This window comes from Lotus japonicus, chromosome 2, assembly GCF_012489685.1.
Source record: "Lotus japonicus ecotype B-129 chromosome 2, LjGifu_v1.2".
NCBI lineage: Eukaryota > Viridiplantae > Streptophyta > Magnoliopsida > Fabales > Fabaceae > Lotus > Lotus japonicus.
In genome coordinates, this window is record NC_080042.1 from 41,080,954 (window position 1) to 41,104,077 (window position 23,124).

At 34.4% G+C, this 23,124-nt stretch overlaps 1 protein-coding gene across 8 annotated transcripts; it reads left to right on the top strand.

Moving 5' to 3' along the window:
* Window positions 1–8,976: 8,976 nt before the first annotated feature.
* Window positions 8,977–12,202, top strand: LOC130738003 (uncharacterized). 8 transcript variants are annotated; one of them, XR_009019087.1, is made up of 7 exons: window positions 8,977–9,293; window positions 9,385–9,474; window positions 9,660–9,726; window positions 9,830–9,959; window positions 10,122–10,186; window positions 10,745–11,423; window positions 11,587–12,136. XR_009019087.1 is itself a non-coding variant. In XM_057589882.1 (5 exons), exons 1-4 carry the CDS (start codon window positions 9,257–9,259, stop codon window positions 10,165–10,167), a joined length of 312 nt encoding a protein of 103 aa, XP_057445865.1. In that variant the 5' UTR covers window positions 8,977–9,256; the 3' UTR covers window positions 10,168–11,423; window positions 11,587–12,202. The 8 variants fall into 8 exon arrangements, 2 of the variants coding, with proteins under 2 accessions (XP_057445865.1, XP_057445866.1); XR_009019084.1 differs by having other exon boundaries at window positions 9,830–10,186; XR_009019086.1 differs by lacking the exon at window positions 10,122–10,186.
* The last annotated feature ends 10,922 nt before the right edge of the window (window positions 12,203–23,124 follow it).

Genomic DNA, 23,124 nt, shown 5'->3' on the forward strand with positions numbered 1-23,124 from the left:
AACTTTAATATATCTCACCACTTAACTCAAGTCTAAGATGTTATATGGTAGAATTGTTAAACCTTGCAAAAGATATGGCCTAGCCGCTCTCTTTTTATAGGGATGAGTTATTGAGTTAAGTAGTTGCCAAGAGGGTGCAATCCTGTAGGACAAGAAAAAAGATTATTGTCATTTAGGTCCAAATCAATGTCTCCTGCTCTGTCCACCCTGAAAATGACAGCACTTTGCTTCAACTTCAGAATCCAATTAAGTTAAGAGCTAGCAGAAACGGTTCTATTCCCTCGATTTTACTTAGATAGCAATTGGCACTTTGTGTGTCAACCATGAACACTTTGTTTGCACTGTGCATTAATTAACCAAAGGATATGCTACAACCAAAGATAACTCACTCCTGGAAAAAAGACCAAAATACAAGAAAGAAGACAAAGAAACACGTTTTGGAAAGGGGTGAGGGGCCTCCTTTGAGGGGAGGCCAACGTATAGTAGTGGACTTTTGAGGGTGATGTATGACTATGACAAGAGGATTTCAGCAAGCACCTGACCCTTCTATAAAGATGAGGTGAATTTCAATATTTTCACTGCATATAAACTGCCACATAGTTTGTTTTTAGACAATACATAAGGTTGTAGGTATATGTTGTTTTCTTTTACTCAGTTGAGAGAGTTATATTCTCAAGTAAATTTGGAACCTTTCAATAAAGCAAAAAGATGGTGTTTTCTGCATTTGCTTCCTTCAGCCACCATCTGCAATTCAAAACAATGTATTGCTGAATGGAAATTTCAATATTCTATCACCTTTCTCAATGGATTGCACACTTGAATGTGGCAGCAGTCATGCCATGAACCATGGTGTTTTCTGCATTTGCTTCCTTCAGCCACCATCTGCAATTCAAAGCAATGTATTGCTGAATGGGAATTTCAATATTTGGAGCATATTATGTAATAACTAAAACACTGATATTTCCAATATCTGTGAGAAGACTTATAGAGTTTATATGATTCAAAGGATATGTTGGTGGCTTTCAATTTATTGTATAATCACCAGGTGGAGAAAGATGGATTGTATTGATTGATGATGAAAAGAGATAATTCCAAAAGAGAGCAATGTCATGTCCAAAGCAGTATCATAATGTAAGTTCAGTCCTATCCTGTCCTGTTTGTTTTAGTGCTTTCTATTACATATGTTCATATTTCATTCATGGTTGAGTCTATGATGCAATTGCATTTTGATTCTAAGATATTGTTAGTTCCATTTAGATTATTTGAATTTTGAAATTAGTTGTTGAAAACTGCTACTTCATGCCAGACGCTATGGCAGAGTCGCAGAACGAAATCTGTGATTGCAACAGCCCATGTAACACATTTCCCTTTATCAGCTTCCTCCTTTGTGAATGGATTTTACTTGGGACATGACAAAGAGGAAGTGCTACTGAAAATTTTGTAGAATATATATTAGATATGCGCTGTATGTTCAGTCTCACATTTTTATTTCCATTCATGTCAGGCTTATACCATGGAATTGGAACAAGAAGTTATTTTGATTCTAAGATATTGTTAGTTCCATTTAGATTATTTGAATTTTGAAATTAGTTGTTGAAAACTGCTACTTCATGCCAGACGCTATGGCCAGAGTCGCAGAACGAAATCTGTGATTGCAACAGCCCATGTAACACCTTTCCCTTTATCAGCTTCCTCCTTTGTGAATGGATTTTACTTGGGACATGACGGAGAGGAAGTGCTACTGAAAATTTTGTAGAATATATTTAGATATGCGCTGTATGTTCAGTCTCACATTTTTATTTCCACTCATTTCAGGCTTATACCATGGAATTGGAACAAGAAGTTACAAAGTTAAAAGAGGAGAATGAAGAACTTCAGAAAAAGCAGGTACTTTGACTCTGCTGCATGTTACATACATTAGCAGGAAGAGATATGCGCTTTAATTCATTGGCTTAAGTTCACTTCATTAAATTTTTCCCTAATCGATAGTTATTTGGATACTGCAGGAAGAAATCATGGAAATGCAGAAAAATCAAGTATGGCTCTGGGTTTAGATTCTTTCTTATACTGGGCTGTTTCCTTTCTTCTTTGTTTTCAGACATTGCATGTACTTCAATTGACCTTAACTATGGAAGTCAGGTTTCCCTAGGATTAAGGACCATATTCTTATGCCCCATTTCTTTACCAATTGGTTAAAGATATCATGATTCGTCTTTTAAACTTTCTAAATGTAGTAACATGCTACTTTTTCTTATCCTCACCCGAGAGCAATTTTTGCTGTATAAAATATACTCCAATCCATTGAGGGTTTGACTAATAACTACCCTCTTTCTTTAATATCACATGAAAGGCTTCAAATGTGAAAGAGAAAGCAGCAACCTAATAGTTAATGCAGCTCATTGATTTTTAATAATAGAATTAGTTCATAGTCCATTTTAAATGCATTAGTAGTAAAAAAAAGGAAGGATTTACAGGAAGTTTTGAGCTAAAAGATGGATATTTTTCTGAAATTGCTTCTTCTGTTGTGCTAGAATATCACATTTCTGCTGCACTTTTATATTGTCAGCGGTTGTTATTCATAGTATTAAATTATAGTCATGTACGTTAAGTGACTGGTTAGAGCACTTGGGAATGAGAAAGGTGTCAGTCTTTGAAGGGTCAACTTGGAGTGGATTCTATTCCATGAACACATTATATTAGTTTTGAATTAGGATTTTATAGTAACTCTTTAGGATTTGTTTGTTTGGACTCTATTACTCTTATCTTACATCTAAAGATTGCTCCTAATCCACTAACTCTTACACATTTTGTTATTTTTAGATTTTGTAATCCTTTTGTTCATCTCACTTAATTTCAACATTGGTTTTTCTTCATATTATTCCTTCTCTGTGTTTTAGTAATACTTCTTTCAGTAGCCTATTTGACGAAGTGAAAATTTTCATGAGATTGATTTTTGAGTGCTGATCATTTTGAAATAGTTGTCATGTCTATGAATTATTATGTGTAAATTTTGTTCTTATACTCATTTATCAAGAGATCTTGAAAATGCCCCTCAAACTTGTGGCTTTTGGGGATCTAGCTAAGAAGAGGAAAGGTCTATCACTCTATAATGCACTCTTATTTTCCCTTTCCTCAATCTTCAATTTTAAAATGTTTCATTTATGCTTTCTCTACATCAAATGTCTCAGAAATATTTGAAGGAGATCACAACAAAAATGCAGTTTAACAACACATATATCAAATAATACTTTTTAACTAAGCACCAGTTTCTACGTTGTATGTGTACAAGTTCATTTAGGCTTGAGTCATCTTTGGCTATTTGATCTAGGTAAGTTCTTCCATTCTATGTGAAATGCAAAGATGGTAATAGAATGGAAGACATAGCCCAAGATAAGTAGATGTGATGTATACTCCAAAAGTGAATTTACTGCACTCTATTAATTTCAATTTTGTAACGAAGTTATTTGCATTCTGCACTGTGTAAATGAGATTATATTCAGATTGAAGAGCCACCATACAACCTCAGCCCAATTTTAAAGAGCATGAACTTGAAAAAAAATGCAGTTAAAAGTTTAAGAGATGAAGTTAATGCTATAAAAAATTTGTGGGAACACTGACTCTTTGCTATAAAGAAGTTATTTTTTCTCATTGAAATCTACATTCACAGTAGTTAGTTGACATCAAGTGATCTTTATTAAGAAGCTTTGTGGAGAAAGCTTTGTAAATATATGGAAATCCTTAATTTCAATGGCCTAAGTTAACAACCTGATAAGCTAATTGAGTCTGACAGCTAAGAGTAACAAACCACAATGCCTCTTTAAGTTATCCCTTGCTACTTTTAGCTCCTTTCAAAGAATTAATTTGTACTTTGAAATGATGATAAGTTTGCTCATTTGACTACAAGGCCTTCCTTATTTGTTTTGCTCCGTGGCTGTGTTGATTTTTATGATTTCTTTACCAAGGATTTAATATCTCAACTTTTTCATAATGTCTAAATTATAATAGCAAATTTCGCCGTGCGTTCACGGACAAACAACTATAGCACGAATTATTTTGGGCAATCTTTGCTTACAATGCAGAAATGATCTTCTCCGGGAGGCCATAAAAAACCAACACGCGTAATTGCTTTTACTACAGATTAACTCAGTTATTGTTTATTACCCACCATTAAACCGTCCTCTTATATGTTTTGCAGAATTTGAGATTTCGTTAACAAAACTTTTTATTAGTTAATCAATTTTTTACTTCGCATTTCAGACTCTTATATTTCATCTGTTATTTAATATATTTAGAAAAACAACGTATTGATTGACGTTTCAAATAAACAAATCGTCCCCTTATATGTTTTGTAGAATTTGAGATTTCGTTAACCAATCTTTTTATTAGCTAATCAATCGTTTGTTTCGCATTTCAGACTCTTATATTCCATCTTTGTTTATTATAAGTTTAATAATCAACTTATTCATTTACATATAAAATACGACAGACATACTACCCGTGCATCGCACGGGTAAAAAAACACTAGTATATTAGAAAAGAAGAACTTCCATAGTGACGTGTCAGCACCAGATTAATTCTTAGTGACGTGTCAGCACCAGATTAATTCTCATAAAAATTATTTCACGTGTCAATTTGTTAGAGGATATAATTTTCAATTGATATATGTTTTAATTTTATATATTCTAAAATAATTGATTGATATTATTTTAAAAGATAAGATTTGGTCTTTTAATTTATTTTTAGAATATATTGATTAATTTTTATTGAATTTTCGAATTTTTTATTAATTCGGGATTTTATGAGTTTTTATTGTGATTTGCTAGATTTTATTAGTTTTTATCTATCTTTAATTAATACTTTTTTTAATATTAGATTTGATTGAGATTTAGGTTGTTTATTTCTTAATTTTATTTTAATTTATCTTATTATTTATTTTATTTTAAATCCAGGAAATACTTTATTTTATTTTAGATTTACTTTTAGAGTATATTAATTAATTTTTCTTAAATTTTCAGATTTTTAATTAATTCAGGATTTTATGAGTTTTTATTGTGATTTGCTAGACTTAGTAGTTTTTATCTATCTTTATTTAGTACCTTTTTTAAATTTTAGATTTGATTAGGATTTAGGTTGTTTATTTCTTAATTTTATCTTATTATTTATTTAATTTTACTTCCAGGAAATATTTTATTTTATTTTACATTTATTTATAGAGTATAAGAATTAATTTTTATTGAATTTTCGGATTTTTAATTAATGCAGGATTTTATGAGTTTTTATTGTGATTTGCTAGATTTTGATAGTTTTTATTTATCCTTATTTATTGTTTATTTTTAATTTTAATTTCATGAAATATTTTATTTTATTTTTTAGTTACTTTTAGAGTATAAATGAATTTTTATGGTATTTTTATTTAATTCAGGATTTTATGAGTTTTTTATTGTGATTTGCTCGATTTTGGTAGTTTTTTTATCTATCTTTATTTAGTACCTTTTTAAAGTTTAGATTTGATTAGGATTTAGGTTATTTATTTCTTGATTTTATCTTAATTTATCTTATTATTTATTTAATGCTAATTCTAAGAAAAGGGAGTTGATTTGGTGCTGAGGGTCCATAAAGCTACCATGGACACGCAGAGATTTGATAGCTGCTATTTCTACCTCTGCCACATGTCGCGATCAGGACAGAGGTATGCCGTAAGATGATGTTACGTGAAAAAGAGTTTATCATGTTGTGATTGATGGTTTGTGCCATTTCAGTTTATCCTTTGTTCGTAATTCAATCCTGGATTCTTAAATTTCACATATTTTGTGTGTTTTGATCCAAAAGTTTACAAATTTTTGCATAGACCTTTTGACGAATCATTGTTGAAGACGTAATGTTTTGATTCTGATGTAATGTTTTTTTCTATTGTTCTTCTTCCGCTTTTGTATTTTTTTAAACTAGATTTTAGTATAGTTTGTAGAAATCCATGCGTGTGAAACCATTCTAAACCAGATCTTGGTATAATTTATAGAAATTTATGAAACTTAGGATAGCCTGAATTTATATTCATTTCTCAAATTTTGCCAGTTTTTATTCTTCATGTTTGAGCTGTGTGTATAAGCATACTATTTGCACTGTATGTGAATGATGCACAACTTACTATTTATTTATTTTTTAATGATGCACATGTCATTCAAATTGATGAAAGCATATGAAGAGCTCACATTTAATCTTCATGAGTATGTTTAGCCCAATCTTAAGGTTGGTTCATGTTTTCCTCAAACTCATTAGTTTTGCATATACTCATGTTTTAGTATGTCAATTGGGTGACTTATCTTACTTTGCTCTATATATTTCCTTAAGTTCAATTTAAATTGATTGTTAGTATAAGTTTATTGGTGAAGTAACCACAATTATTTTGGGTGGGAGAATTATTTTGTTTTTTTCTCACATATATAGATAATTTGTTGGGGTGCGCACATATGGGGCAATACACCGTTTTTTGTTTCTCTTGGCTGAAATGTGCCTTTGATTTTTTGTTTCACAAGGGTTCCACCCCAAGATTCATAAATACACTAAATACAATTCTTTCACCACAGTCCTTTCAAATTGGAGAAGGAGGGTATTTTATTCTTCAAGACTTCATTTTGGGTTTCTGTTTCAATCTTCTTCATGAATTGATTTTGTTCTTCAACTAATTGTAAGATATCATATGCTCCAAGGATTCCTGCTTTTCTCTTCTTAATCAAAAGCAAAAGGATTGAGGAAAAGAAAATCTTCTAGGGTGCAGAATATTCACTAATTGGAAAAAACAAATAACACGTGTCATTCTCAGATTAATTATCATAAAAAAAATACATTTTAAAATTTTAGATTTGATTAGGATTTATATTGTATATTTCTTGATTTTATCTTAATTTATTTTTGATTTATTTTCAGAGGAAAAAAAATACATTTTTAAATTTTAGATTGGATTAGTATTTAGGTGGTTTATTTCTTGATTTTATCTTAATTTATTTATTATTTATTTTTAGAGTATTAATTAATATATCCCAAACTTTTTTTAAAAAGAGTGAGTTTGAAAGCTATAGCTTAAGTTAATTTTTTAATATATTCCCAAATAATAATAATAATAATAATAATAATAATAATAATAATAATAATAATAATAATAATTATTATAACATATGTGTGCGAATATGGGCCGGTTGGGTACTATAGTGCCCATACCCGCACCCATACCCACTATTTTTTGCGGGTAATTATCTATACTCAACCTCATACCCATTTAGCGGTTTTTTACCATACCCATAGTGAGTATTTTTTGCGGGTACCCTATGATTTTGAGACCCATTGTCATCCATAGATTTAGATTTTGGCAAAGATGAATAGCTTCCTGTAATGACATTGAATTGTCTAAAGGTAGGGAGCTTCGAGTTGCTACCCACGTGAGTATGGAGACGAGTACATGTAATTTTATAAAAACGCGGATATGAAAATGGTACTATAGTACCTATCCATTGTCATCCTTACTTAGTTGGAATAAACACAATAATGTTATACTTTATGATATATCTTACACAATCCTGATTTGTGCTACTATCACATTAATTTTTTTTAAGATTAATATGTTGATAATTCCTTATATCTATGATTTGTGTTATCGTCTTCATATTTACGAAGAATGTGAAACGAGTTCCTCTTGGTCTCAATCGGGCTTAGAAGAGAAGTCTTTATCTCCACTTTACTCATCAATTCTCACTTTTCTATTTCATTCGTTGTTTAATATATTTTTAATAATCAAAGTATTAATTAATGTATCAAATACAATAGACATATTTCCCGTGCAACGCGCGGGTAAAAAGCACTAGTACAATGATATTAGAGGTACGCGCAAAAAATACTCACAATGAGTAGGGTAAAAACCCGCTATATGGGTATGAGGTTGGGTATGGGTAAATACCCACAAAAACTAATGGGTACGGGTGCGGGTATAGGTACTACAGTACCCAACCCGCCCCATACCCGCACACATATGCATACACATAATTGGTAATATATGTTAATAAACTTAAAGTATAACTTCCTAACTTCTTTTAAAAAATACGTTAGTGAAGTCTTAATATTATATATACGAATCATAATTATTCTCACTTATTTTTAAAATAAATTATTAACCGATAACTTTAGAAGTTTATCAATAATCTAAATTTATAAATTTAAAGCTTCAATTCTCGCTTATTCTTTTTATAAAATTTATACCTATTCCAATGATTTTACTTCTTAAATATTCGGATAATCGTTTGTATTTTTAATTTATGCTTTTTATTTTAATAACAGTTATATTTTGATTTTCTATTAAAGAAAGTTAAATTTTCGCTAGCGAAATTGCGGGTAACGGGTACGGGTATGGGCATATAGGTACCCACAGGGTACGGGGACGGGCATTTAGGCTGCTACCCACACGGGTATGAGAACGGGTACGGGTACTTTTTGAAAACTCAGGTATGGGGATGAGTACTATAGTATCCTACCCAAACCCTACCCATTGTCATCCCTATATATTTACTAAAACATACAATTTGTTTTTGAATGTTAGCTTAAGTTGTAAAAGTTAGGAACACATGAGTTGGGTGAAAGCGTTCATGGATCAATATCTGGAAGGTGCAATTTATCTTTCCGATATAAAAAAAAAAAACTAAAACATACAATTTTAATTTATTGAACACTTGTACAAAATGACATATTTATCTATCTATATATATCTATACTATATACTATACTATACTATACTATAATAATATATATAAAGGGAGAGTTGTGCAGTCTTCAGGCCAAACCAGTCATTCAACACCTTAATGCATAACAATCTAATTTTTAGCATGGATATTTTAGTAAAAAATCACATTTTTTTGCAAGGATTCAATCATGACCGTTCATATCGCAATGCTTGACATTTTATGCTCTTCTTTGATCCAACGTTTCAGTTTTTTTGGCTTCTCATTTGCTCAGTACTTTCAACCGCATTCCAAGCGATGAAACGCCTCTCAGAAGGTGAGTCAGTGAATGCAAAAGTGGAACAGTCTCTCTGAAGCAATCGTTTCGAAAGCGTTACAAGAAATCAGTGTTCCTTCTCCAATCTTCTTAATTTATGCATACCCTTTTCTCTCTCTCCATACCCTTTCTTTCCCTCTCTTTGCAATCAGTGTCTGCGAAATCAGTGCTTGGGAATTCCTTAAATCAGTATTTGCGAAATTGAAACGCTACGCTCATGGATTTTCCTGTGTTCAGAGAGGAAGTTCTTAAAGGTAACCTTCAACCTCTCTATTTCTTTCGTTGGGTTTGATTGATAGTATACCTTTTAAAGCTGAATGATGAAAGTGAGAAAAGTGACACCAGATGGCTCGGTGCTCGCTGCTGGTGCTTACGGCGGTGTTGGGTATAACTCTACAGCTGCACTGTCGTCATCGAGCTTCCAGAAAGAAGCAGGTTTGTCAAATGCACTTTAACTTTCCTTGCTCTGCCTTTTCGCCAGCTTATTTCATCTCAAAGTTACCATCTTTGCCATCAACTGCATTTTTTTTGTTATGGGTTTATGTATTTCCTTTTTTTTAACTTTCTCACTTGCTGAATTACTCTTTTATTTTTCATTTGCATTTAATCATGCTTTGCAGACTCTACTCTCACTGAAGGAAGCTTTGGTTTACTTAATTTGGCTTTTATTTTCATATTTTAGATTAGGTATCACCTCAATGAACTTTAATAATTATCTTTGTTCATTTTCAGCATCTGCCATGTACTTTTCTTGAATGTTGATACATAAACTACATTCCTTGGCATGCAGCGATGAATTGCAAGGAATGCGTCATGTCTGAAAGGAAAGGTGAAAAGATTCAGATAGAAAGTTTTTGGATTTTGCTAAATGTCATAGACATGTGGCAAAGAAGTAGTGGATATGAACACATGGCTTTCAGGTTGTGACCTTATCTCAATTATCCTTAATCATTTTGTATAAATTTAATCTTTCAATCTATGCATTTCATTAGTATGTGGTAATAATTAATGAAAATATGAGTGGTTTTTCTTGCTTCCTCCATTTTCTCTTTACATGTTGGATACAACTTCTTCTGCTACAGCTGTGGGAAGGATTCCGTGCATGGACATATATGTGACAAACCTTAGTCCACTTTAGACTTCATAGGTATCATTGGAAGTCCTGTCATTCAGAATTAGATTTTATTTTGAATGAAAGATTTTGCATTTTGCAATTAATTTTGAATTACTCAATTGCATTAGGGTGATGAGATTTCAAGTTTTTTTTCGGTATGAGTTTCCAATGAATCTACACATCTTATCTCTCATGTAAATGAAAAGAAAGAAAGTGTTGTGTGTAAGGATAAATTGTATGCTTTATAATAGGGATTTCAAAATAATTACTTGTAGTAGTTTATTTCAGCTTACTTTCATGTACTAATACTAAATATTTAAGCACAAACACTTGAGAATAGGCCGGAAATAACTTTTGGGATAAAAACTACTTTTAATATATTCTCTTTGTTAAGTTCAAATTGATTGCATTTGCAGATCAGGTTCCAAGTTGTTTTCCCAAAAACTCCTTCCCCATAGGCATGCTAACCATTTGCGTGTGTGTGCTTTGGTTTTGTTGTTTGGATTTTAATGGAGTCTACCATCTATTTTCTATTCATTGTATACTTCTTCCCTGTGCCCCTTTCTTTTCATGTGTTCCTTTACATTCCAGGTTTGTGTTTGTAATTTGGTTCTCAAGTCAAGAAGGAGGAGCTTAAGCAAACATTTTTGCAGTTTGGAACTGAGTCAGTTCCAGAAGACCTCAGGTTATGCACAGCTAATATGTTTTTTTAATATCTCATACAATAGTAAATACAATCAGATATAGCACAAAAAGGGAGAGAAAACTTGCAAGTTTCAATGTTTCCTCTTGGATTGCATATTCTAAAGAGGTGGTTTGTTAGTTTTCTTAAGATGTCATTTTAGTCCTTTTATAATAAAGGTGCTGCCAATATCTTATAAAGGTGGTTTGAGTTATTATCTTTTAAGGTACTGTCTTTAAACACTTTTAGAATGGAAAACCTTTTTGCTGGCAGAGTGAATAGAACCCCAGGGTCACAAATTTTTATTCTACTTTTATATTCTACTTTTAAAATAGTGATTCACTCCTCCACCCAAAGCTGTACTCTGCTAGCAACTTATCATTCCCACAATTTCATCTTAATTTCTAACAAAATATGTACATGCTTGAATTTCCATTATCCCCTCCTGGATCTTTTTTTAACAGACTCTACAGGTGAATATTTAACATTGAGAGGAACGCTCTATTGAGAACCTTCAGGGGAAGTACATGGGGAAAATCAGGGAGCCATTGATGCTTATTCATGTAGCATGAAGACGATATCTATTAGGTAATATATATTAGGTGACTTCGACACATATATCAATCTGTTTTGAAATTTCTGGAAATTGTCAATGCCACAATTAACGGGCAAAGTTAGCCTCTTATAGTTTCTTTGGCTTTTCAAATGTCTTCCTTTTAAGCGACTCATAAAATCTGTCTTTTGTTATTAGGTTCTCCCTTGTAATGATGTTGCAGCTTCTGAATTCTACACACAATATCATTTTCAATTACAGTGGAGGCTGGGGACATGGATGAGCATGTTAATAATTCACAGGATGCTAGGGAGGATGTTGATCTAGACGAACTTTCATATGAGCAGCTACTAGCATTGGGGGAAGTTGTAGGAATTGAAAGCATTGGACTTCCAACTGATACAATAGCATATTTTCCTTCAGTCAAGTACAAGACCGGGAGTGATCAACATGGAAGCAATGATTCGTGTGTTATTTGTCGGGTGGGGTGGACTATGAGGACGGGGAGTCCTTGACAGTTCTTTCCTGCAAACATCTATAACATCTGAGTGCATTAACAATTAGTTGAAAATAAACAAGGTTTGCCCTGTTTGCAGTAAAGACTTCACTTCAAATTGAAGATAATATGTGCAAGTTGGGAGCTATTACCCCTCATTTTAGTAAGCATTGCTTTGCCGGGGGAATAGTCATTATGCTTCACTGTATCAAACTTCTGTGTTTTTATAATGCAAACTTTTGGATTCAGCTCTCTAGATTGTGTTTTTTATTTTTTTTAATGGAATATGACTGGCATTATAGTGGTCAGTTTTTAACAGTTATTGTGGCTGTTCTACTTTCTTTCCTCAGCTTAGTTTAGCAAGTCTTGCTTCCTTAATACATAAAAATATTTAAAACACAATTTTTTTTATAAAAATACATACAATAAACAAAAATGAGTATTTCTTTTTTTCTTAGATTTTTTTATCACTCCCCTTTGCAAAGATTGGCCAGGTGGGGAATTCTGATGTTGAATCGCTGCTTCTCCTTCAAGTTTTCTAGAGCAAGAGTCATCCGTGTTGATACTGTGCAATTGTTGATGGTGGATGCTGAGAATCAGCAGCTATGCTATTGATTTTAGCCTACTTCTTTGAGGTGTTATGTATTTATTATGAATTACTCTTCAATAAATGGAGTACCATTAGCATCTCATATAGTATGTGTCAGATAGAATAATAGAATTCTCCAATTTCTATCACAGGATAGACGGTTAAGCTAACCTTTATTACTTGTGAAGTGGCAAGGTTTGCAGGATCTTCCTCTTGATGATAGTTGTGGACCTGATTGAAGATGGTTTTGAAAGCTCTAATGCTAAACTTATCAAACTTATCCAGAGTGATGAGGATTAATCCTTTACTTGATTATGTTTTTGTTTCTTATTTTTGTTCCATTTAATATACTATATGCAAGTTGATGTACGAGTTTACTTTGAAATTATTTAAGTTAGTTTTTCAAAGTCTTGACACCCAAACACCATTCAGTTTCGTATAGGCTAGAGTGAGTCAACAACTCATGGAACCCGGTGGTGAAGTTCTGAGAAGCAATTTGGACCCTAAAAGAAAAGAAAAAAAATTAAAAAGAAAAACTTGAAAAACTTGAGTAGTTATTATGAACTCTGTAAAGTTACTATTATACTTCTCCTCATATTACCTATTAAAAAAGTGAGTGGTTGATTACATCTCTTTCCATTCCTCTCATATTTCGCTTTGACTTTGTTTTGACTTTTATTCGCAATGTAATTATTCCACTTGAAAAAAATATATATGATGATTTATTTAGTGCCTTTTACTAGTTCATAAACACAAATAGATCTAATTATTGTGCTTCAACAAAACAACACATACACTTTCATCACAAAAAACTAGTGTTTTTTTACCCGTGCGATGCACGGGGAATACGTATGTGGTATTTTATACGTAAATCAATACGTTGATTTTTTAAAATATAATAAATAAAGATGAAATATAAGAGTCTGAAATGCGAAGTAAACGATTGGTAAACTAATAAAAAGATTGGTTAAAGAAATCTCAAATTCTACAAAACATATAAGGGGACGGATCTATCGTGTTTGATACATCAATCAATACGTTTTTTTTATACGTCAGTCAATACGTTGATTATTTAAAATATATTAAACAACGGATAAAATTGCAGAGTCTGATACGCTGAGCATAGTGGCGGAAAAGTCTTAAATTGAATCACTTGTTTGAAATTCATGCGGTTAAATAACTAATAAACAAAGATGAAATAGAAGTGTCTGAAATGCGAAGCAAACGACTGATTAACTAATAAGAAGATTGGTTAACGAAACCTCAAATTCTCCAAAACATATAAGGGGATGGTTTTACGGTGTCTAATAAACAGTAGCTGAGTTACTCTGTAGTGAGCGCGATTATGCGCGTCATTTTCCGCTCACACGTTCTCAAAAACTTCTTTGTAGACAACATTGCGTGTGGAGCTCGAAACTACCCTTGCTCATCCACAATGAGTACCTTCAGGCATTTTCTAGACTTCACCCTTGAGAGAGCTACATACAGTTGTCCATGAGTAAACACAGGCCTCGGAAGGTAGAAACCGACATGAGAAAGGGACTGGCCCTGGCTCTGGTTTATAGTCATCGCAAAGCATAAAGTTACCGGGAACTGCTTTCGAGAGAACTTGAAGGGAAGACCAGAGTCAGAAGGCGTTAAGGTTATCCTCGGAATGTACTCATTTTTACCCAGCCTGATTCCTGATAAAACAGTCGCAACAATTATATACTGAGTAAGATGAGTGACTCTAAACAGGGTCCCATTACACAGACCGGCTGCTTGGTCTATGTTTCGTAGAAGCATGATCAGAACTCCAACTTTTAATATCAGTCTGTGGTTTGGAATTCCCTAGCACTGAACGTCGTTTAAAAACTCAGAGGTGAACCACTCCGCGTGAACCTCAGAATCCTCATCCGATCTACACGGGGTATCGTAGCTCAAGTACTCTCTCTCGACACCAGGAAGCTTTGACAGCATGTAGTTGTTGACGTGCTTGACGCTCTCGAGTGTAGGAGCGAGAATCACTCTTTCCTGAAAGTACGAATCATTTTCCAAGTTCGCCACTAAGTCCGGATAAGAAAAATTGACCAACTCAAGAAGAGGATCAGAACCCTGTCCAATCAACAAATCCGACAGAATTTCAATTGTTGTTTGAGTCTCGTCGATGGTTTCAACCGTTCCGTCGCCCACCTTAAGAATCCACTCAGCGAACTCTCTTACACTATTTTAAAAGTACTTCACGTACGTACCTCTCGGTTGGAGTTGAGCTTAAAACCCAGTAATTAATACATAAATAGATATACTATTTTTTAACATCAAATTATCATAAAACTATTGTAAAAAATAAAGAAAAAGACTAAAATTATTTTAAATTAGGTTTAAAATGTTTTTTTTTTATAAAAATGAAATTATTTATATGTGAAACATTCCTCCTCATGCAATTAAAATAAATAAATGTAACGATATATATATTAATCTTTTCTTTTTTAGTCCCAGTACGACATATATTTACTACCAAATTTTCATTATTGTATGTATATTTACTCATAATTATTAAAAACTATGAAAAATGTACTTAAAGAATATATAAATGTATTTTTTTATTAATTTATACATGAATTATTTTCATGTAAAATGCTTCTCCCATGAGAGCTTCTAATTCTTTAGTTTGTAAAAAACTACTTGAATATGACTACCTTCAGTAACAAAGCAAGTCCCCTGTTACAAAAGAAAGACCAACTCTTAAAGTCAGTCACATTTTCATCTACTGAACTCTGATAGACTATGGAAGGTGCATTAGCCACTTTGAAATGGCTAGTGGATTAAGGGGAAAATAGCTGAAAAATTAAAACCAAATCTATGAATACGAAACATTTAGAATGTATAAATTATAAATCAAAATCAAAGCTCTAAAGCTATATAAAGCACAATATGTCCCATTTAAGATCAACTTGTTGGAGAGCATTAAATCAGATACAGAGTGAGAATCTTTGCTACCATGTTCACATACAGAAGAGTTGACACATTCCATGTCTGAACTTAAACCAAATGTCTTCATGAATCTTGGGGTGGAAGCCTTGAGAATGCTTCTTGTGGAAGGATTGATTGTGGTGGATGAATTTCCTGAAACAGTTAAAGAAACTTAAATGTAGCATATCAAGAGAGAAGCATAAGGAGAAGGAAAGAGGCAAATTGAGGCTTTACTTTCACAGTATATATTGGAACATCTTGCCAACTTCTGCTTGTTAAGAGCCAAACTCTATGGCATGAATCATGGAACTTCATTTCAGCATCATAGAAGACCATCAGTCCAAAAAGTAGGTGACTAATAACTAACATAACAATAAAGCAGACGCACCAGAACTGCTGACTTTCTCTATCTATATATAGATATCTATTTTTTTTATTCCCACTAAAAAAGTGCAGACGTGAATTTGAGGAACAACTATTTTCAGGTATCAAAATAATGTCGCAATTCAACATATTGGACAAAATCTGTAATCAGAATTCCTTCTCTGCTTATTTCAGTTACTAATTACATATAGCCCATGCTTAAGTAAATATTTGGATGAAGAAAATCAACAGATCAAGGTGCAAGTGCAAGAACTTTACTTCAGGAATAAACTTAGCTATGAAATTCTTAGAAAGAAAAATGAAGCGGTTTAAGTATATAAAAAGGAACACGATAATATTAAAACACCATAAGACACCTATAACTGCTAAATTGCAAGCTTACATTTAGAAATGAAGCACAAATTTAGTTGTTTGTACATATTGGATTCATTTATCAATGACAAAATCTACTTAAGCCTTGCCAATATTGAAAAATGAACTCATGCATTGAGTCAATGAAGTTTCCCGTCTTCCCTATTGGACTATAGCTTCTCTCTCAAATAATTCTTTCAGCAACCAAATAATTACATACATGGTCCAAAAAAAAAGCAACAGCAGCAGCAAAACATTTCAGTGTGAATGACTCTTTATCCTACTCAGTATCAACACTCATCTCCAATGTTTCAAATTTGAATATGAATAGGAGGAAGATAAATCAGATATCAGATGATATATAGACACCTAAACAGTAACGACACCCCGCATATTAATACCACAAAATAAACAGATACCCTAATTCCCCCTTTTTCTATTCAACAAACACAATCACATACAAAGATATAATAGCAGCAAAATTCCTCAGCACATCCAGTTTACTCCTTCAATGAATGAAATATCTCTATGCACTTTCACTTTTTGAGGATTTTTCAGAAAAGTAGTACCCTTCCCATATAAGTTATTAATTCCCAGATAAATTATCAAGAAATACAGTTTGAGATGATGGAAACCGAAAGTCATAAAATTGGATATTTGGATAATAGAAATTCAATACTAAAAGGAGTAACATGCTAAACCTTTTTTTCTCAACTTTGTGTCTTGCTTTACCCTCATGTAAATCAAAGAAAAATTCAGTCAGATTGATAAAGAAAATTCCTATCAATGGAAAATTGAGTTAGAGAAAAAGTGAATAAAAGATGTATGAATAAAAAACAAATCACATATACATTAAGGGAACAACGTTGTATTGGAACCAGTTGTGCAACTTATGGGAAATGAGTATCATTAAGGCCTAAGAGGAACAATATTCTAATTCTAAATTTCCTACAAATACCAGTTCACAAAATGCATCAATGTGCACACAAAAGCAAATCTATTAAAGCAAAGAAAAACTGGATGCACCTGTTTCTCTCCATATTTCTCTCTGTACTGTTTCTGAATATCAGAGCTGAAGTACAAAGATGCATTGTATATGAGATTAGGTTGTGTGCTTGGTCAGATTCAGACTATGAAATCGAAGTTCAGTCCCACCACACTATAACCACAAAAGAAAAAGCAAGATCATTTAGAAAATTAATTAATTTGTAAAGAGAATGAAACCAAGCTGAAACCAAAGAATTATCTTACATCTCAAGTGGCATAGTTGATGAAAACTGGTCTAACTGATTAAAGGAAGCAGCGCATACCGAAGAGCGGGACGATGGTACTCTTTGTCACACTTGAAGGTGCTTCTTCATGTGTTTTGACCTTTCCTTTGCGGTGCTTGTAGTTTCCTCGACCTTTGAAGACATCATTTGATACTTTGACTTGAACACATTAAACCAGCCACTACCCATTTTATAAAGCTTTTGAGACTTCTGTACAGATGCTCTATTTCACCAACCACTACCAGCAACGAAAATCACATAGCCTTCTTTACCATAAGATTCCAAGGAATTATCTTACATATCAAGTGGCATAGTTGATGAAAACTGGTCTAACTGATTAAAAGAAGCAGCGCATATAGAAGAGCGCGACGATGGTACTCTTTGTCATATAGAAACATGTAACACCCCGATTTCGGTGATGTCACTTTAGTAACCAAAATAAACTTAATGCGGAAAAACGTGAATATATTTTTTTTTTGATAATAACTAAGACGAGACTGAAATAAATAAACCCAACAATAACAATAATCAGAACTAATGTACGATATATATAACAGCCCCAGCTGTAGTAGCAACCTCGTCACGAGTAAACCTCCAGTGACGGAAAGAGAAAGATGTAACGCCCGTAGGCAATATATACAAACCAAATGAAAAGGGTGAAGTGTCCGCAACACCATCCCTCAAAACTGAGAATAAGCTGGCCCATCGGCCTGAAACAAGACCTCCTAAGTCCAACCAACTCTCTGTGATTCCTGTAAAGAAACCACACAAAAAGCTATAGGTGGGAAACTACCCTGTCCCCAAAGAAAACAAATGATGTTCAGAGCTAAGACTCTACTCCTACACTAATCCCATCTCGAGGAGCTCACACCAGCACTAAAACCTACATGCTAGCATGATCGTCGTCCGAATTCGAAATCCAGAACGACCTAGTCTATGTACACCATCCGTCCTCCTCTCGCTACCGCGATGCACTCCTGTTCCAGCATCCCAACCCTAGTTCCCCCCGAAGGGTGAACCATCATGAGCTAGCCCACCAAAGACATCTGACAAAGGGCGTTTGTCCGCCAAAGCACACACAGAAGACGCGAGGGTCAACTCCAAAGAATTATATAAATAATACCACCAATAGATACCGATAAAAGATTAGCCACTTAGGCTTATAACTAGGGATTACATCCTAGGGTTGTATATTTCACAATGAATGTAAACAGCAATAAATCACAGTTAACATGCCTCAAGTAGAATTAACAAGTATCAAACACACTCAACAACTAAGTCAGTATCCATGTTGCATGAAATGATATGCAGGTTAACCCAGTCAACCAATATGCAATCCGGAACGGATGGACATCAAACGGATCAATCCTAGCACCAGCAACGGTGGGACCATTCTGCCCGCGTGCCTCTTACACCAAACATAGGTATGGACATCAAACGAGTCAATCCTAGCACCAGCAACGGTGGGACCATTCTGCTCGCGTGCCTCTGGGATGGACATCAACCGGATCAATCCTAGCACCAGCAACGATGGGACCATTCTGCCCGCGTGCCTCTTACACCAAACCAAGGTAGCCAGATCAGCCATAACCCGTAGGTCTGCCATTTCGGTCTGCTACTAAGAGTCACCTAGTAGCGCTCTTACGCGGAAATCCTGGTCTTATAACCAATTTTGGAATCCGCCGTGGTCCGGTATCTCGCCGTGTTTAAACCACTTAATGAGTGCATGCAATGCAGTGATTAGCCAAACAACGTCTCCGACCTCACTCGACACGTCGCCACGTGTTCTAGCTAAATTAATGTCTCTAAAAGCTTACCCTAAGGTAAAGTCGATTCTGCGACAAAAGACACTTTAGAGGTTGTTTAATGTCTTATGAGTTTTCTTTTCAAAATAATATCCTTTTTAGTCTTATCGCAAATCCTATAAGTTCTCGGGATCTCCCAATCCCCAAATGACACCAGAGAATGTCTCGATCCATGAAACACCATAACAAGGTCCGAATCTCATTCGTCCTATCAAACTTTCTCAAAAATCTCAAAATAAAATCGGCATGACCTGCCCGCTATTCTCACTTTTCAGAAACTCAGATTTCATTGCATAACCATAAATAACTCAGCACAATCAATCAACATGCCATATATCAACATATTAAGCAATAACCACATAGCACTTAACATATAAGGCATGCACCACACATCCTAGATTACCCACATAGCACGTAGCATGTAGGTCAATCATCAAAAACATTCAGTAGATGCATCATCTACATTGTCAGCCGAAGCCTCAGAAAACGTTTTTCCAATCAAACACAAACAATTGCATAAACAGTAAAACATGTCGAAAGTATCGACCCTAAGCATTAACTAGAGATTCAGTGAGAAGCCCTCACCTGTAGGTTCTCCAGAGTTATCTCCTAAAGCTCCTTCACAATCAAAGCCTTGCTCCGCTGGAAATTCCTCAAAATCACCTTTAGAGCAAAACCACAGAAATACTAGCAGAATCTATCGGAAACTAAGCTATCAATACATCACTAAGGTTACACGAAGTAGTACATACTCCGAGGTATGATAATCTAGCGCGAAAGGACAAGTTTTCGGAAAAGGAAATTTTCCTCCTCCCCCCCTTAATAGGTTCGGCCACTTTTCACAATTGTGGGACTCGACTTTTCTTCGATCAAACTTGGTTCCTATGCTATCATTAGCCGTAACTAAGGGTATTCTGAACTCGGAAAAATTATCGGATCAAAAACTGTCGCAGGGGTATTTTGGTCATGATTTTTAACTTAGAAATTTCAAAACTGAAATCCCAAAAACCAAATTTGACAGGGACGTCACTAACGACGTTTATGACAACTAATCCTACTAGCACTAAGCTAAGGCGATAGTTTTCAGCCTAAAGGTTGAAGCTTTACTTCAAAAACTCCAAAAATGGGTATTTAAGGCTAAAATTGATTCCGGCGGAAATCCGGCGACATTACGGAAAATCTAATCCGGCAGAAGTGATCTTGGGCATGTAAGGAAGAGGTTTAGAATCAGAAATGAAATATTCAGGATAGTTTTGCAAAAACCTCAAAACTATCAGCTCAGAAAAGTCTACAGAAAAGCTATGGAAAAAGCGATCAGAGGTAAGGATTAGCGACTATACCTCGAAACCTTGAAGCAGCAACTGATTGATCGACGATCAAGCAAGTAATGAAGAAAAGCTCTTCTTCCTCTTCCTTCTATGGAGCTCGCGGCCTTGGAGAGAAAATGGAGGAGTTTTTGTAATTTTTCTCACCTTTCTTGCTATATATAGAGGTTGGCAAAACGCGGTAAAATGAAAGTTTCGCGAATCTGATTTTTCTGGCTTCATTCTCCATGAATTCTAAGATATGTTTTGGCAAAAGAATTCCAAAACTATAAAGAGGTCTCCTTGTATTTTTGGCGACTAATGCATAATCGGTATAAAACTATTTTACCCGATAAGTTGCTTTTTGCATCGGATGTCGGAATAGAAAACTTCCTTCTGAAGAAAGATTGAAATCATCAAGAGAAATGGGTGTACGCGTGTAGAATCTTCATTTGAAGCTCTGAATAGAAAAAGTCTTCATAGTCGGGTGATTCTAGGGTTTTGAAATACCAGGGATTCGGTTTCGGCAAACTTCCGATGATTGGAATCGGACGTTCGTAGATCCTAGAGTTTCGCCTCCAAACGATTTTGATATATGGAAAAAGATAAGTTCTAACATTTCTCTGAAGATTTTTGGACTAAAATCCTACAGTGTTCCAAGGGTGGAACATAGTGTTATTTCCTAAGATTCTTGTCCTAGGTTTTTAAAGCGAATATTAGTCGTGCTATAACTTAAATCGACTTCGATACAATCCTCAGACTTTTCCTGAACTTTCTCCTTCACATATTTATTTCATTTGGTAAACTCTAGTTCAGGTTTCCCTTCACGATACATCAACCCTAATCGTGAATAGGATTCTATTTACTTGACACAAGCTTAAAAACTTGGGCCTTACATTACTACCCTCCAAAAAGAAAGTTTCGACCTCGAAACTTAAGGGTCAGTAAAAAAAAATTCCGGATATTATTCCTTGATCTTTTCCTCTAAATCCCATATAGTACCGTCCATGTCTTTGTTCCAAATAACTTTCACCGAAGCACTCTGCTTTCTCCTCGATCGTTTCACTATTCCAGTCCCAATGCTGACCGACGGCGTCTCAAAAGACATATCGTCTTCTAACTCTCTGTTGTCCGGTTTGACCTCTTGCGTCGGGTCTCCGTTGGAAATAATATTTGTTGGCATTCGTGCAATCGCACAACCTTAACCACTTGCTCCTTTGCTTTTGTTCGTCCAAAATACTGTTTAGAAGCTCGGTACTTCTCTATGTTCCGGAATGAATGCTCAACTTGTCCTCGTGATGTTCACTCATGATCCAAACTCAACTCGGTCGCTTGATAACTCCTAGTCAAACTATTGCCTTGGAATCTACTAGTCCATTAACGTCACTTCCAACTTCGCAACCATCCTCATTCGCACCATGAAATCAATCTTCTACTTAATCACCATTCAAATTAAGACTCGACTTGAGTCTTAATACCTTGTGCATGACAAGACTCATTCCCCTTAATCATAAATTCATCAACCACTCATAAGCTAATCATCCTCTTAATATCCAACCATCCATTATTGTCGTCTTCGTCCTCAAAACCTTCCTCACTCAAACCAGTTTACACTTACTGAAATCCCTAACGCTTCGCATAAATCGAGACTTATCCTCTAGAAGATCAATTCATAACTGTACCTCAAAGGTCTTAACTAGTCGTTTTATCATCCGATCCTCCAACCTTCTGAGGTTTAACTACTATCGTAATTGCTATCACCACTACATCCCTTATTCGTACATGATTTTCAACTCCCTAAGTCAGTCTTAATCATAGGATTCTCATTCAACTGAGCAAAATTCACTTGCTAACTCTAGCATCCATCTCCGAAATCCATGACAAAGTTCCATTCACTATTAGACTCTGAGTAGCTTGTCCAAATATGATAACTTCAAGTATTCATCTTAATACTAACACTTTCCTCCTTGTATCTCATTCACCATCTCGTCAATCAACTTCTTAATCCCTCAATCAAGTTCTGACAAACTTCGAGTCCTACACCCCTTAGACAGAAATCCATAGATTTAAAACCTAAACCTTCACCAAGTTTGGTCCTCTAATGGCCCTTAATCCTTCAATACTTCTTAAGTGAATATCCATTTCTTAAAACTATAACTCCTTCGCTTACACAAACGACCTGATAAGTGTCGTCATGCTCTCACACTCATAACTTGATCTTGATATCCATAGTCATAACTTGTTATGCTAACATCATTCAAATCTTATCACATGGTTCATTATGTCCGCAATCTCATAATCAACATCAATCTATTACCAACTTATAACCAACCTTAACACTCTACACAACTCAGAATTTCTTTACTTCAAGATCTCTCTTATACTATACCTCAATGGTCTTAATCCGCAACTCATCTTCAGATCTCCAATCTCCTACTCGTACGTGATTCTCAACTCTCAAGGTCAATCTTAACCCTAAGATTCCAATCCAACTTAGTAAATCTCACTTAGTAATCTGAGCATATTTTCTTTGAAATCCATATCAACAACCTCAAGGATTCAACTTATGCTAAAACCTTCTTTT